The 15,092-nt window shown below is 37.6% G+C and overlaps 1 protein-coding gene across 2 annotated transcripts in view; it reads right to left on the bottom strand.

The window, feature by feature from the left end:
- Window positions 1-15,092, bottom strand: part of RBL1 (RB transcriptional corepressor like 1) — a 76,345-nt gene that overhangs the window by 41,687 nt on the left and 19,566 nt on the right. For both annotated transcript variants that reach the window (XM_049870028.1, XM_049870030.1), the window contains exons 10-13: window positions 12,292-12,404; window positions 11,995-12,098; window positions 9,034-9,171; window positions 5,933-6,097 (exon numbers count right to left, since the gene is read on the bottom strand). In XM_049870028.1, coding sequence (XP_049725985.1) covers window positions 5,933-6,097; window positions 9,034-9,171; window positions 11,995-12,098; window positions 12,292-12,404 — 520 coding nt within the window. The remainder of the gene's footprint in view (window positions 1-5,932; window positions 6,098-9,033; window positions 9,172-11,994; window positions 12,099-12,291; window positions 12,405-15,092) is intronic.

Here is a 15,092-nt window from a genome sequence, read left to right as displayed (position 1 = left end):
CAGAAAAGAGCAGGATTGGCAATATTAATCTCTGACAAAATAGACTTTAAAACAAAATCCACCACAAAGGATAAGGACACTATTTAATGATTAAAGGGTCAATACACCAGGAGGACATAACCGTAATAAATATTTACACACCCAATGACAGGGCTCCAAAATACATGAAACAAACTCTAACAGCATTGAAAAGAGAGACAGACAGCTTCAAAAAACAGTACAAGATTCAATACACCACTTTCAGTGAAGGACAGAACATCCAGAAAGAAGCTCAGTAAAGACACAAAATATCTACATTACACAATCAACCAACTTGATCCCACTGACATATATAGAACACTCCACCCAAGTGCAGCCAAGTATACTTTCTTTTCCAAAACACATGGAACATTCTCCAGAACAGACCACATATTAGGCCACAAAGCCAGCCTTAACAGAATCCACAACATCGAAATATTACAAAGCATCTTTTCTGACCATGAAGCCACAAAATTAGAAACCAATAACAGGAAAAGCAAGGAAAAAAAATCAAACACGTGGAAACTGAACAACACCTTGATCAAAAACTACTGGGTTATATAAGAAATTAAGGGTGGAATAAAGAAATTCACAGAACCAAATGAGAATGAAAATACATCCTACCAGAACCTTTGGAACACAGCAAAAGCAGTGTTCAGAGGTCAATTTATAGCAATAAATGCACAAATACAAAAAGAAGAAAGGGCCAAAATTAAAACATTAACCCTACAACTAGAAAAAATAGAAAGAGAGCAGCCAAAGAAGCCCTTGGGTACCAGAAGAAAGGAGATAATAAAAATTAGAGTGGAATTAAAAGAAATAGACAATAGAAAAACAATTTAAAGAGTTAACAAGGCCAAAGGCTGGTTCTTTGAAAAGATCAACAAAGTTGATAAACCACTGACCAAACTGACAAAGAAAAACAGGAGAGGAAGCAAATAACCTGAGTAAGAAATGAGATGGGTGATATCACAACAGACCCAACTGAAATGAATCATAACAGAATACTATGAAAAACTGTATTCCAACAAATTTGAAAACCTAGAGGAAATGGACAAATTTCTAGAAACTCACTACCTACCTAAACTGACACAAACAGAGAAGAACATCTAAATTAACCTGTAACAAAAGAGATTAAAGAGGTTAATTCGCTCCCAACAAAAAAAAAGCTCTGGCCTGGATGGCTTCACTGGAGAATTTTATCATACTTTCAAGAGAAGCGTTAACCCTACTACTACTAAAGGTATTTCAGAGCATAGAAAAGGATGGAACACTCCTGAGCTCATTCTATGAAACCTGCATAACCCCGATACCAAAACCGGGTAAAGACACCACAAAAAAGAAAACTACAGACCAATATCCCTCCTGAACACAAATGCAAAAATGCTCAAAAAAGCCCTTGCCATTCAACAACATATCAAAAAAGTAATTCACCAGGACCAAGTGGGATTCACACCAGGGATGCAGGGATGGTTCAACATTAGAAAAACAATCAATGTAATCCATCACATAAATAAAACAAAAGACAAGAACCACATAATCTTACCAACTGAAGCAGAAAAGGCATCTGATGAAGTCCAACACCCATTCACGATAAAAACTCAGCAAAATAGGAATAGAAGGGAAATTCAACATAGTAAAGGGCATGTATACAAAGCCAACAGCCAATATCATCCTAAATGGAGTCTAAAAGTATTCCCCTTGAGATTGGGAACCAGACAAGGATGCCCTTTATCACCACTCTTATTCAACATTGTGCTGGCAGTTCTAGCCAGAGCAATAAGCCAAGTAAAAGAAATAAAGGGCATCCAAATTGGTAAGGAAGAAGTAAAAATATCCCTATTTGCAGACGATATGATTTTATTCACAGAAAACCCCAAAGAATCCACAAGAAAACTACTGGAATTAATAGAAGATTTCAGCAAAGTATCAGGTTACAAGATAACATACAAAAATCAGTTGGATTCCTCTACACCAAGAAAGAGAACTTCTAAGAGGAAATCAAATCAATACCATTTACAATAGCCCCCAAGAAGATAAAATACACAGGAATAAATCTAACTAGAAACATGAAAGACCTATACAAAGGAAACTACAAGACACTACTCCAAGAAATCAAGAGACTCCAAGAAACCAAGAGACCTATATAAGTGAAAATACATACCTTGCTCATGGATAGGAAGACGCAACATTGTGAATATGTCAATTCTACTCAAAGCGATCTACAGATACAATGCAATCCTGATCCAAATTTCAATGACATTTTTTAACAAAATGGAGAAACAAAGCACCAACTTTATATGGAAAGGGAAGAGGCCCCGGATAAGTAAAGGGTTACTGAAGAAGAAGAACAAAGTGGGAGGCCTCCTACTACCTGATTTTAGAACTTATTATACCGCCATGGTAGTCGAAACAGGCTCATACTGGTACAACAACAGATACATAGATCAGTGGAACAGAATTGAGGATCCAGACGTAAATTCATCCGCCTATGAGCAGCTGTTATTTCACAAAGGCCCAAACTCCATTAAATAGGGAAAAGACAGTCTCTTTAACAAATGGTGCTGATGTAACTGGATATCCATCTGCAAAGAAAATGCAACAAGACCCGTGCCTCATACCATGCACAAAAACGAGCTCAAAATGGATCAAAGACCTAAATATAAAATCTAAAACGATAAAGATCAGGGAAAAAATAAAATAGGAATAATGCTAGGTGCCCTAATACTTGGCATAAACAGAATACAAATGATAACTAACAATGCACAAACACCAGAAGAGAAACTAGATAACCAGGAGCTTCTAAAAATTAAACACTTACGTTCATCAAAAGACTTCACCAAAAGAGTAAAAAGACAACTACAGACTGGGAAAAAATTTTTGGCTACGACATATCCAATCAGCATCTAATCTCTAAAATGTACAAGATACTGTAAAACTTCAACCACAAAAAGACAAATAACCCAATTAAAAAATGGGCAAAGGATATGAACACTTTGCCAAAGGACACATTCAGGCAGCTAACAGATACATGAGGAATGGCTCACGATCATTAGCCATTAGAGAAATGCAAATTAAAACTACAATGAAATACCATCTCACCCCAACAAGGTTAACATTAATCCAAAAAACAAAATAATAAATACTGGAGAGGTTGTAGAGAGATTGGAACACTTATATACTTCTGGTGAGAATGTAAAATGGTACAACCACTTTGGAAATTGATTTGGCGCTTCCTTAAAAATCTAAAAATAGAGGTACCATACGACTCAGCAATCCCATTCCTTAGAATATATCCTAGAGAAATTAGAACTACCACATGAATAGATATATGCACACCCATGTTCTCTGCAGCACTGTTCACAATAGCAAAAAGATGGAAACAATGTAGGAGCCCGTCAACAGACGAATGGATCAACAAATTATGGTACATTCACACAGTGGAATACTATGCAACGATAAAGAACGATGGATCCACGAAACATGATATAGATGAATCTGGAAGGTATTATGCTGACTGAAATTATTCAGTCACAAAAGGACAAATATTACATGAGACCACTATTGTAAGAACTTAAGAAAGGTTTAAACACAGAAGAAAACATTCTTTGACAGTTCCAAGGGCAGAGAGGGAGGGAGCGGGGAATTCACTAACTAGATACCCAAAAAACCCATAGTAGGCGAGAATTATCTTAGGAGAAGGGAAGGACAACACACAATATGGGGGAAGTCAGAACAACTGGAACCAAACCAAAAGCTAAGAAGTTCCTGAACACAATCAAACACTTCGAGGGACAGAACAGCAGGGGCAGAGTCTGGGGACCATGGTTTCGGGGGACATCTAGGTCAACTGACAAAACAGTTTATTAAGAAAATGTTCTGCATCCCACTTTGGTGAGTGGCATCTGTGTTCTTAAAAGCTAGTGAGCGACCATCTAAGATGCATCAATTGGTCCCAACCCACCTGAAGCAAAGGAGAATGAAGAACACCAAAGACACATGAAAAATATTAGCCCAAGAGACAAAAGGGGCTGCGTAAACCAGAGACTCCATCCGCCTGAGAACAGAACTAGATGGTGTCCAGCTACCACCAATGACTGCCCTGACAGGGAACATAACAGAGAGTCACTGATGGAGCTAGAGAAAAGGGGTACAGAATTCAAATTCTAATTAAAAATACCAGACTTAATGGTTTGACTGAGACTGGAGGGACCCCAGAAGACATGGCCCCCAGGCTCTCTGTTAATCCAAAACTAAAACCATTCCTGAAGCCAACTCTTCAGACAAAGATTACACTGGAGTATAAGACATAAAATGATACTCATAAACGGTGTGTGTCTTAGTTCAAATATATTCATGATGTTAAATGGGCAGCTCTTGTCTGGAGATGAGATGAGAATGTAAAAAGGGATAAGAGCTGGCTGAATGGACACAGGAAATCTGGGGTGGAAAGGGGGAATGTGCTGTCACATCACAGGGATAGCAACTAGGGTCACATAACAATGTGTGTCTAAATTTTTGTATGAGAAACTAACTTGAGCTGCAAACTTTCACCTAAAGCACAATGAAAAAATTTTTTTTTAAACATTTGTGCTGCAAAGGATACCATCAAGAAAGTAAAATAGTGATACATAGACTGGAACAGAATTTTTGCAAATCGTGTACCTGGTAAGGCATTTGTATCTAGAATATATAAAGAACTACTACAACTCAATAATAAAAAGACAAATAGCTCGATGAAAAAATGGGCAAAGAATGTGAATAAACTATAACTAATGGCCAGTAAACACATGAAAAGATGCTCAACATCATTAGCCGTCAGGGAAATGGAAATCAAAATCACAATGAGGTACTACTTCATACCCACTAGGATGGCTATAACAAAAAAAGACAGGTAACAAGTGCTGGAGCAAAGATGTGATGAAATTGGAACTCTTATACTCTGGTTAGAATGTAAAATGGTGTAGCTACTTTGGAAAACAGACTCACAGTTCCTCTAAATGTTAAACAGAGTTACTGTATAATCCAACAATTCCAATCCTAGGTATATACCCAAGAAAAATGAAAACACATGTCCACATAAACACTTGAATATGAACGTTCACAGCAGCATTATTCATAATAGTCAAAAGATTGAAACAACCCAAACGTCCATAAATTGATGAATGGACAAATAAAATGTAACATATCCATACAACAGAATATTATTCAAAATAAAGAAATGAAATACCAGTACACCCTACAACATGGATGAACCCTAAAAGAATTAGACTATAAGTGAAAGAAGCCAGTCACAGAGGACCACATATTGTATGATTCCATTTACATGAATCATCTAGAATAGGTAAGTCTATAGGCAGAAACCCTGATGGCGTAGTGGTTAAGTGCTATGGCTGCTAACCGTAGAGTCGGCAGTTCAAATCCGCTAGGCGCTCCCTGGTAACTCTATGGGGCAGTTCTACTCTGTCCTGTAGGGTCACTATGAGTCGGAATTGACTCGAAGGCACTGGGTTTGGTTTTTTTGGTTTTATAGGCAGAAAATTGATTGGTGGTTGCCTAGGGCTCAAGGGACCGAGGAGAAATGACTGGACTGCTAATGAATATGGTGCTCCTTTTGGGGGTGACGAGAATGTTCTAAAATTGACTGTGGTAATAGCTGAAAAACTGTGAATATACTAAAAACCACTGACCTGTACACTTTAAATGGATGAATTTTTTGTTACATGAATTTATCTTAATAAAGCTGTTATCAAAAATTGATTGTGGTGATGCTTTTACAACTCTGTGAATACACTAAAAACCACTGAATTGTATACTTTAAATGGGTGAATTGTATGGCCCGCCAATTATACCTCCATAAAGTTATTATTAAAAAAAAGAAAACATTGGGAGTGCCAGCCCTGCCCTAACTCACTTCTTCACAGGTAGGAACTTTGTTTGCAGAAGCCTGGAGAGCCTCCCACAGCGCGGAATCGTGACTCCAAGCTAAGCTCTCCAAAATCTGTTCTTCGATGCTGTTCAGGTGTTTAACCATGTCCCTCGAGAGCCCCTCTTCTGAGCGAATCACCACCTCAATAACCTGGAAAGGGGAAAATTGAGAAGGCAATGTGGTTTCAAGCTATCACCTCTAGACTGGGCTTCCATATATGACTGGCTCTGGCTTTACTATGTAACACAGAACCAATGACATTTTTGAACCATAATTCTGTGGCTTATTAATACCTTGTAATTTATAAAGAAGCTTTAAGATCTTCCAAATATTTTCATGAGAATTTGGGGTCTACATCCCACTGGTCTCCTGCTCCCTCAGGGGTTCTTTGTTGTGTTCCCTGTCAGGGCCATCATCGGTTACGACCAGGCACCATCTAGTTCTTCCAGTCTCAGGATGATGTAGTTGCTGGTTCATGTGGCCCTGTCTGTCTCTTGGGCTCGTAATTACCTTGCGCCCTTGGTGTTCTTCGTTTTCCTTTGATCCAGGTGGGTTGAGACTCATTGATGCATCTTAGATGGCCACTTGTTAGTGTTTAAGACCCCAGACCCCACTCCTCAAAGTGGGATGCAGAATGTTTTCTTAATAGATTTTATTATGCCAATTGACTTAGATGTCCCCTGAAACCATGGTCCCCAAACCTCTGCCCCTGCTATGCTGACCTTTGAAAAAAAAGCATTCAGTTTATTTCGGAAACTTCTTTGCTTTTGGTTTAGTGCTGTTGTGCTGACCTCCCCTGTATTGAGTGTTGCCCTTCCCTTCACCTAAAGTAGTTCTTATCTACTATCTAATTAGTAAATATCCCACTCCCACCCTCCCTCCCTCCCTCCCCCCCTTCTAACCACAAAAGAATGTGTTCTTCTCAGTTTAAACTATTTTTCAAGTTCTTATTATAGTGGTCTTATACAGTATCTTTTGCAACTGACTAATTTCACTTAGCATAATGCCTTCCAGGTAGTCTGAGGCTAGAAGGACCCCAGTGGTTGTGGCCCCCAGATCTTCTGCTGGCCCAGGACAGGAATCATTCCCGAAGCCAACTCGTCAGACATGGATTGGACTGGACAATAGGTTGGAGAGGGATGCTGGTGAGGAGTGAGCTACCTAGATCAGGTGGACACTCGAGACTATGTTGGGATCTCCTGACTGGAGGGGAGATGTGAGGGTAGAGGGGGTTAGAAGCTGGCAAAATGGACACAAAAAGAGAGAGTCGAAGGAGGGAGTGGGCTGTCTCATCGGAGGGAGAGTAATTGGGAATTATGTAGCAAGGTGTATGGAAGTTTTTATGTGAGAGACTGTAAACTTACACTTAAAGCACAATAAAAATTATTAAAAAATATATTTTCACCTATCTTTCTGTTTTTCATGATTTATTTTATACATAAAAAATTGAGTAGAAACTAGTCAATAGTCCAACAGTGGTAGAAGTTGCATCTTGGGTTCCAAGTTCAGTGCTATTTTGAATTTACTGCCCCTTTCACACTATTCTTCCCAATGTCTCAAAAATACAGAATGAACAAAGTATTTAAAAATAACTTTTCTTACATAAAGTATAATTCCTTTTTAATAAGGGGAAATAATCTAGAACAAAGTCTGGAAGTATACCCATAAAAATATTTATAGTGTTTTTTTTTAGAGGGGTGATAGAATTGCAGGTTATTTTAATATTTACATTTATCTGTATTTTCTGTTTTTCTTCAGTGAACATGTATTATTTATATGGTTAGAAAAGGGCATTTAGCTTCTTGAATGAAACATGAATTTTATAAATAAAAATAAATTACTATTAGGTCATGGGCAAAAACTAAACGTTCCCTGGTGACTATACCTTGAACAAAGTTGTAACATTTCCAAATGCAAAATTTGAACACACGTATCAACGTTAAAGCAAATATATATAGCAAATTTTCCCTAAGAATCTAAAAAATGTTTTAACTACACTCAGTAAACAATTCAATTGGATAAGCTTTTTTACACCTTTAACTCAGGCATGCTTTAGGTATAAAACTTTAACCTTCGAACTAATTTTTCTATCATCAATAGTTTTAAAGGAGCACAGATAACTAAATATTAACTAAATTATGCCAATAAGCATAACAGTGGCATGACACTAGTCTTAAATTTGGGCAAGACCAATTGCATTCAAGTAGATTCTGACTCATGGTGACCTGATGCGTGCAGAGTAGAACTGCACTCCACAGGGTTTTCGAGGCTGTGACTTTATGGAAGCAAGACTGCCACGGCTTTCTTCCGAAGCACCTCTGGGTGGGTTCAAACCATCAACCTTTCAGTTAGTAGTCAAGAGCTCAGCTGTCTGTGCCGCCCAGGGACACATTAGATACTAGATACTAAAATTAAAAAAAAATTAAGTAATATTAAATGCTAAATGTGATGATATAGCTCAGTAGCTTTGACCTCTATGTTTTATAAGAAAAAGGTTAACGAACAGCTCTAGCAGAAAAAAAGGGGAGGTAAACAAGATTCATCCACCCTGAATTAGCTCAAATTTGGGAAAGGGGCATGATCAGTTTTTGTAACATCATCAGTTAAGACTGTCACCAAAATCAAAATTAAACCTTTTCTTTTTTCCTCTGTGAACATTTTTGTTCATCATACATCTACTTAATAGGTATGATTTTCATTTATAAATACGGAAAATTTCAAGTACTTAGTTCTGCATCTATTTAATAGCTATAAATATGGAATATTTCAAGTTAAGTACTTAATTCCACATCTATTTAATAGTTATGATTTTCATGCATAAATATGGAAAATTTCAACTTAAGCACTTAGTTCCAGGTCATATTTGGGAGTCAGTGACAGGAAAACTGAAGCTGTGGGATTGGCTTAAATTGCTGACACTTTCATCCTCTCCATTTTGTCCTTGATTCCACCCAAAAGGAATATATATTTTCATGATGCTTCTGGAAATATTTTCCACACATCACAACAGGTTGTTTCTTCAGCACTAAGATGAATACAGTGTTTATGTGAGGAACACCATTAACAGAACTTTGTTTTCATCTCACCTTATAAAAATAAAACGGTTGCAAATTGAGAACTTCAATGATCCAGGGAAAAGTACGAGGTGAGCTATAGGCAAAGAGCACAATTTCCAAACAACAGGCCATCAACGAATGATGAAATATATCCTGTTCTAAAAGAACCTTGGGGAAGAAAAAGACCACAGTTTACTATTTTCCAGCAATTTCAGTCTTTGTCATTCCATGAAGAAGACTACAGAAATAAGATAAATGAACTTATGCAAATTCTGTTGTACAAAATTGCCAGAGATAAAAATCAAAGTTCTCAAATTGGTAGAGAGTTTTTTTTTTTTTTAATAATATCCGATCTTGCTCAGTGGTAGATCTTAAGTTTAAATGAGGTGTACACAACAAAATGCTTTGAAATTTGAACAAATAATAGTCAATATTTCCATCAAGAAAAAAGCATTATGATTGGTTCTTTTTTAATGACAATCAACTGTTTGTCAATGTAAGGCTTTATTAATCAAAACACTAAAATGGAAAGTGTTATGGATTGAATTCTGTCCCCAAAACTTTATGTTAAAGTCCTGACCCCTGCACCTGTAAATACGACCCTGTTTGGAAATAGGAGTTTTCTTCTGTCAGCCAATGAGGTCACTATGAAGAAAATGACATTGGCAACTTGAAACTAAAAGCACGGAAAAAGATATACCAGGTAAACATTAATCAAAAGAATGCAGAATATTAACATCAGATAAAGTAGACTTCAGAGCAAAGAAAATTACCAGGGACAGGGAGGGACATTACATAATGATAGAAGAGTCAATCCAACAACAGAATCTTATTCAGCCATAAAGAGAAATGAAGTTCTGATACATACTATGACATAGATGAACCCTGAAAATATTATGCTAAGTGAAAGAAGCCAGAAACAAAAGAGCAAGCATTGTACGATCCCACTTACATGAAATATTTAGAATAGACAAATGCAAAGAGACAGAAAGTAGATCAATGTTTACCAGGGGCTTTGGGGACGAGGGATAGGGAGTTATTATTTAATGGGTATAGGGCTTCTGTTCAGGGTGACGAAAAAGTTTTGGAAATAAACAGTGGTGGTGGTTGTACAAAAAACTAAAGGGGGGCAGAGGGAGAGGGCAGGAATCAATTCACCAAGAACACACAGCAATCCTAAATATGTATGTACCAAACAGCAGAGCTATAAAATATGCGGGAAAAGAAAAATACAAAACAAAAAACCTGATAGAACTAAAAGGCCAAATAGACAAATCCACAATTATATTTGGAAATTCAATATTCTTTTCTTAATTGATTAAAAAACTGGACAGAAAATCAGCAAGGATTTAGAAAAATTCAACACCACCATCAACCAACAGGATCTAATTGACATTTATAGAACACGCCACCCAACAACAGCAGAACACACGTTCTTTCCAAGTGTCCTCAGAACATTTACCAAGATAAAGCATATGCTGGGCTATTTAAAAAAAAAAAGAATTAAAATCATACACAGTGTGTTATAAAATATAGAAAAAAGATTAGTGGTCGAGGGGAGTGAGAGTGATAATAAAGGGGTAGCAGGAGGGAAATCTGTGTGTTGACACAACAGTCTTATATTTTTTAAAAATATTTGATTGTGTTTTTGGTGAAAGTTTACACAGGAAATTAGGTTTCATTTAATGATAACCATACAAATTGTTCAGAGACGTTGGTTACGTTTGCCACAATGCGTTAACATTCTCATGAGCATTTCCTTCTGGATGTCTTGCTTCTAGTAATCTGGTTCCCTGTTCCCTATTCTTTCATCCTTGTTTTAGGGTAATTGTTGACCACTTGGTCTCATACAGATGATTTTTAAAAGGTGCATAGTGTTTACTGGTAATATTCTTTATCTTATGAGCCAACCTGTTATTTAGCTAAAAGTTGACCGACAGGTGTAGTTTTGGTTCAAGGTTTATGAAGTATCTCAGGGCAATAGTCAGAGAGAGAATAGTCCTGTATCTTGATTTTGGTGGTGGCTACACTCATTTGCACACATGATACAATGGTGTATAGGTACACACATGCATTGTTCCAATGTCAATTTCCTGGCTTTGATATTGTACTACGTAAAATGAAACCATTGGGAGGAAATGCGTAAATGGCACATGGGACCTTTCTGTACTATTTTTTTTGCAACTTTTTGTGAGTCTATAATCTACAATTATTTCAAAATAAAAAGCTAAAAAATTTAAAACCCCTTCTCCCCTTTGTCAGGAACCTATGGAAGCATACACTCCATCAAAATGTTACGTTAAACCATGAAAGAGTAAGACAGGGGAACCAAGAAAAAGGGGAACCAACTAGAAGGCAGATGAAGATCTCCAGGTTGAAAAGAAAGAAATTCCATTATGATAGTTATGCAGCAGCCTGAAACATCAACCTGTTTCTTACTGGAATAGGAAGTCAGAAGATTCAGAGTGACGGGGTGGGGGGGGGGGGCGGGGGGGTGGGGGTGGGGGTGGGGGCAGGGAGAGGTGGAGCGGGAGGAAACTGACAGATCATATGACAGGTTTAATTCCGTTGAAAAACTATTTTATGTAGCTATTGGAGAGTATAGCTATTGGTCTGACTTGGTCAGATATTCAAAGAAAACGAAGCAATTTTTTTAAAAACCTGGGAGGTATGAGCGAATACCTTAATTATCAGTTGGCTGAATAGTTGGGGGGATTCATTATTAACTACCTGGAAATGAAGGACTAAAAATGAACTTGAAGGGAAAGGCCCGTAACGGTGTATCAAAGATGAGGTTTACGTATTTCACATTTCTCCCTAGAAATGGATGGCTCTGGATATGCCAAAATCAACTAAGGTTAACTAATATGTCATCTTTGCCACGTCTGCCACAGACTGCTGACCCCCACAATGCACTGCTGTGCCTCACAAAACAATACTGTTTCTAAGCTTAGAACTTTTGGACCTTGCCAAGAGAGTAGATCTACTTACTGACATGTCCATTCCATGAAGTCTTCGTGTTTCCTGAACCATTACAGTCTCTAACATTTTATAATATAAAATTTCTGCCAGTTTTAGTCTGTTTACAGCAAAGTCTATAGAGGAAATAAATGGAAAACATGTACCAGTGAAATTTAGTTGTTTAAGGGCTGAACAGCAAACTGAAAATAAAATCAAATCTGATTCAATAAGAACAACTTATAAGAAAAAAACCTGATTATAATCTCTACTTTTTTGGAGTGGCTCTACTTTCAATGCTGTGTATCAACCTTTTATTTCTCTTATTACCTATGTGAGATCCTGGCTGGTCATCAGTTGGCTGAGTATAGTGTTGGCAGAAAGACTCTCCTATTCCTTTCACTATTTTTGTAATGTTTTCCAAAGGATTACGCATACAAGACCTACAAAATACAAGAGTAACCCAATTACCAGAAAAAAATCCAGACTACCAACATTTCTTTTTATCCCCCAAATTTCTTCTTTTTAAGAATTAGTTCAGTTTTTAGTGGACAAAAAGTTCTACTCTGCACTGCAAACTCAGATGTATAAATAATGTCTGACTTAAGCCATACAACCAACGCTACAGCCTTTAAATAAAGTCATTTGGCATATTGTTTTGGAATTTCAACATTAGGAAAGTTGATGTCCCTCTATGTCATGCTTCTATTTATATGATATTCTAGAAAAGGCAAAAATACAGAGACAGAACACTTACCAGTGGTTGCCAGAGGCTAGGGGAGGGGTCGAGTACTAAGGGGAACAAACTTTTTTGGTTGATAAAACTATATGTCTTAATTGTTGTGGTGGTGGTTACATAATTGTATGCATTTGTCAAATCTCATGCAATTGCACACTAAACAGGATGACTCCTATTGTATATAAATTATGCCTCAATAAATCAAATTTAAGAGAAATGTATCAGAAAGATGTGGCCAAAAAAAAAATATATATATAGACAGAGAGAGAGATGTACACACACACACATACACACACACACACATATATATATATATATATATATAGTGCTGGAGGCCTGGTGATGCAGTGGTTAAGTGTTTGGCTGCTAATCAAAAGGTCGGCAGTTTGAATCCACCAGCTGCTCCTTGGAAACCCTATGGGGCAGTTCTAGTTGGAAATGACTCAATGACAATGGTTTTTTTTTGAACAAAAAACTTCATCAAAGCCATAAGAATAACTGAAATAAAAAACATAGCCCTAGAAAGGGAGATATTTGGCAAGGAGCAATTAGACTTGTAACTTTGTTATCTTTCTATTATTCAAACATAAAATACAGGTAGTTTATTTAAAACTGACAAACAAATCCAAGACTGTAAGAAAGAAAGTGATCTGCCCAAAGCCAAATAACTAGTGCTGGGTTCAGGAATCCCAATCCCACGCGCAAACAGACAAGTATTACGTGCAGAGAGGTAGCTAAGCACGCATGGCAAAAACACTTCATGTCCTTATCAAATTCTTTTATATTTAAAGCTCTGACTCTTGAGTTATGTTTTCTTTCAAGTAGGTTCTTTGTCTCTTGCATTGTTCCCTTCCTTTCTTTTTTTGTTGCTATAAAACCTTTGCATAGCTTCCTTGCTATATCTTTTCAACTTGTTCATGCTTAAGTGGGTATTTCAGTACAAACCTGTTTAGTCAAATGCTGTGAGGGTAAATCTCCACCTGTACCTTACCTGTAACCTGCTTATCTTCTGAGCTATGTTTGAGGCTACAGACTGTTTCAGCTACTTTTCTGTAGCCTGAAGGTTTGGGGGGTAGGAGGTGAGCTCAGTGGATGCTGTGTTCAGCCTCTGATGAAGGACAGGGCTTTGCTTTCTTTTTTGAGATTTGGTTAAATATACCCCATTCCAGGGTTCGGTAAACCTAGTCAGGGCTATCTAGTTTTGTCACTCTCTCTCCCTAAATCAGTATGAAACCTTGGAAAATGGCAAGCCCTAGCAGTTTTCCTAATTTTGCTGAGAGTCTGGCACTGTTACATAGGGACTTTCACTTAAGGAGGTTTCTATGAATTTTTACCACCTGCCTATTCATCCTATTTGTTTCTCTCTAAATATGCAGTATTAATGAGCATTCTGAACATTCTGTCAACATACCCTTCTTTCTATCAATATACCATATCTTTTGAGGATGTTGTTGTTGTTAGGTTCCGCTGAGTTGGTTCCAACTCATAGTGAGCCTATGCACAACAGAACGAAACACTGCCCAGTCCTGATCATTCCTCACAATCGTTGTTATGCTTGAGCTCATTGTTGCAGCCACTATATCAATCCACCTCATTGAGGGTTTTCCTCTTTTCCACTGACCCTGTACTCTGCCAAGCAAGATATCCTTCTCCAGGGACTGATCCCTCTCGACAACATGTCCAAAGTATGTAAGATGCAGTCTTGCCATCCTTGTTTCTAAGGAGCATTTTCGTTGTACTTCTTCTAAGACAAATTTGTTCGTTCTCTTGGCAGTCCATGGTATATTCAATATTCTTCAACACCACAGTTCAAAGGCATCAGTTCTTCTTTGGTCTTCCTTATTCATTGTCCAGCTTTCACATGCATAAGATGCGATTGAAAATACCATGGCTTGGGTCAGGCGGACCTTAATCTTCAAGGTGACATCTTTGCTCTTCAACACTTTAAAGAGGTCCTTTCCAGCAGATTTACCCAATGCAATTATTTCTTGACTGCTGCTCCCATGGCTGTTGATTGTGGATCCTTCGAAATGAAATCCTCCTTGACAACTTGGATCTTTTCTCCGTTTATCATGATGTTGCTCATTGGTCCAGTTGTGAGGATTTTTGTTTTCTTTATGTTGAGGTGCAATCCATACTGAAGGCTGTGGTCTTTGATGTTCATTAGTAAGTGCTTCAAGTCCTCTTCACTTTCGGTAAGCAAAGTTGTGTCATCTGCCATAATGCAGGCTGTTAATGAGTCTCCTCCAATCCTGATGGCCCGTTCTGCTTCATATAGTGCAGCTTTTTCGGAGGATGAGCATATCAAAATCATCCATTTCCTTTCTTGACCACCACTTTGGAAATTTATGGCATGAGATCATATCCCTCTCTTTGTTTGGTTGCCAGTGGC

This window comes from Elephas maximus, chromosome 25 (genome assembly GCF_024166365.1).
Source record: "Elephas maximus indicus isolate mEleMax1 chromosome 25, mEleMax1 primary haplotype, whole genome shotgun sequence".
Taxonomy (NCBI): Eukaryota; Metazoa; Chordata; class Mammalia; order Proboscidea; family Elephantidae; genus Elephas; species Elephas maximus.
The sequence above is the reverse complement of the archived record's forward strand: the minus strand, read 5'-3'. Positions and strand labels throughout refer to the sequence as shown.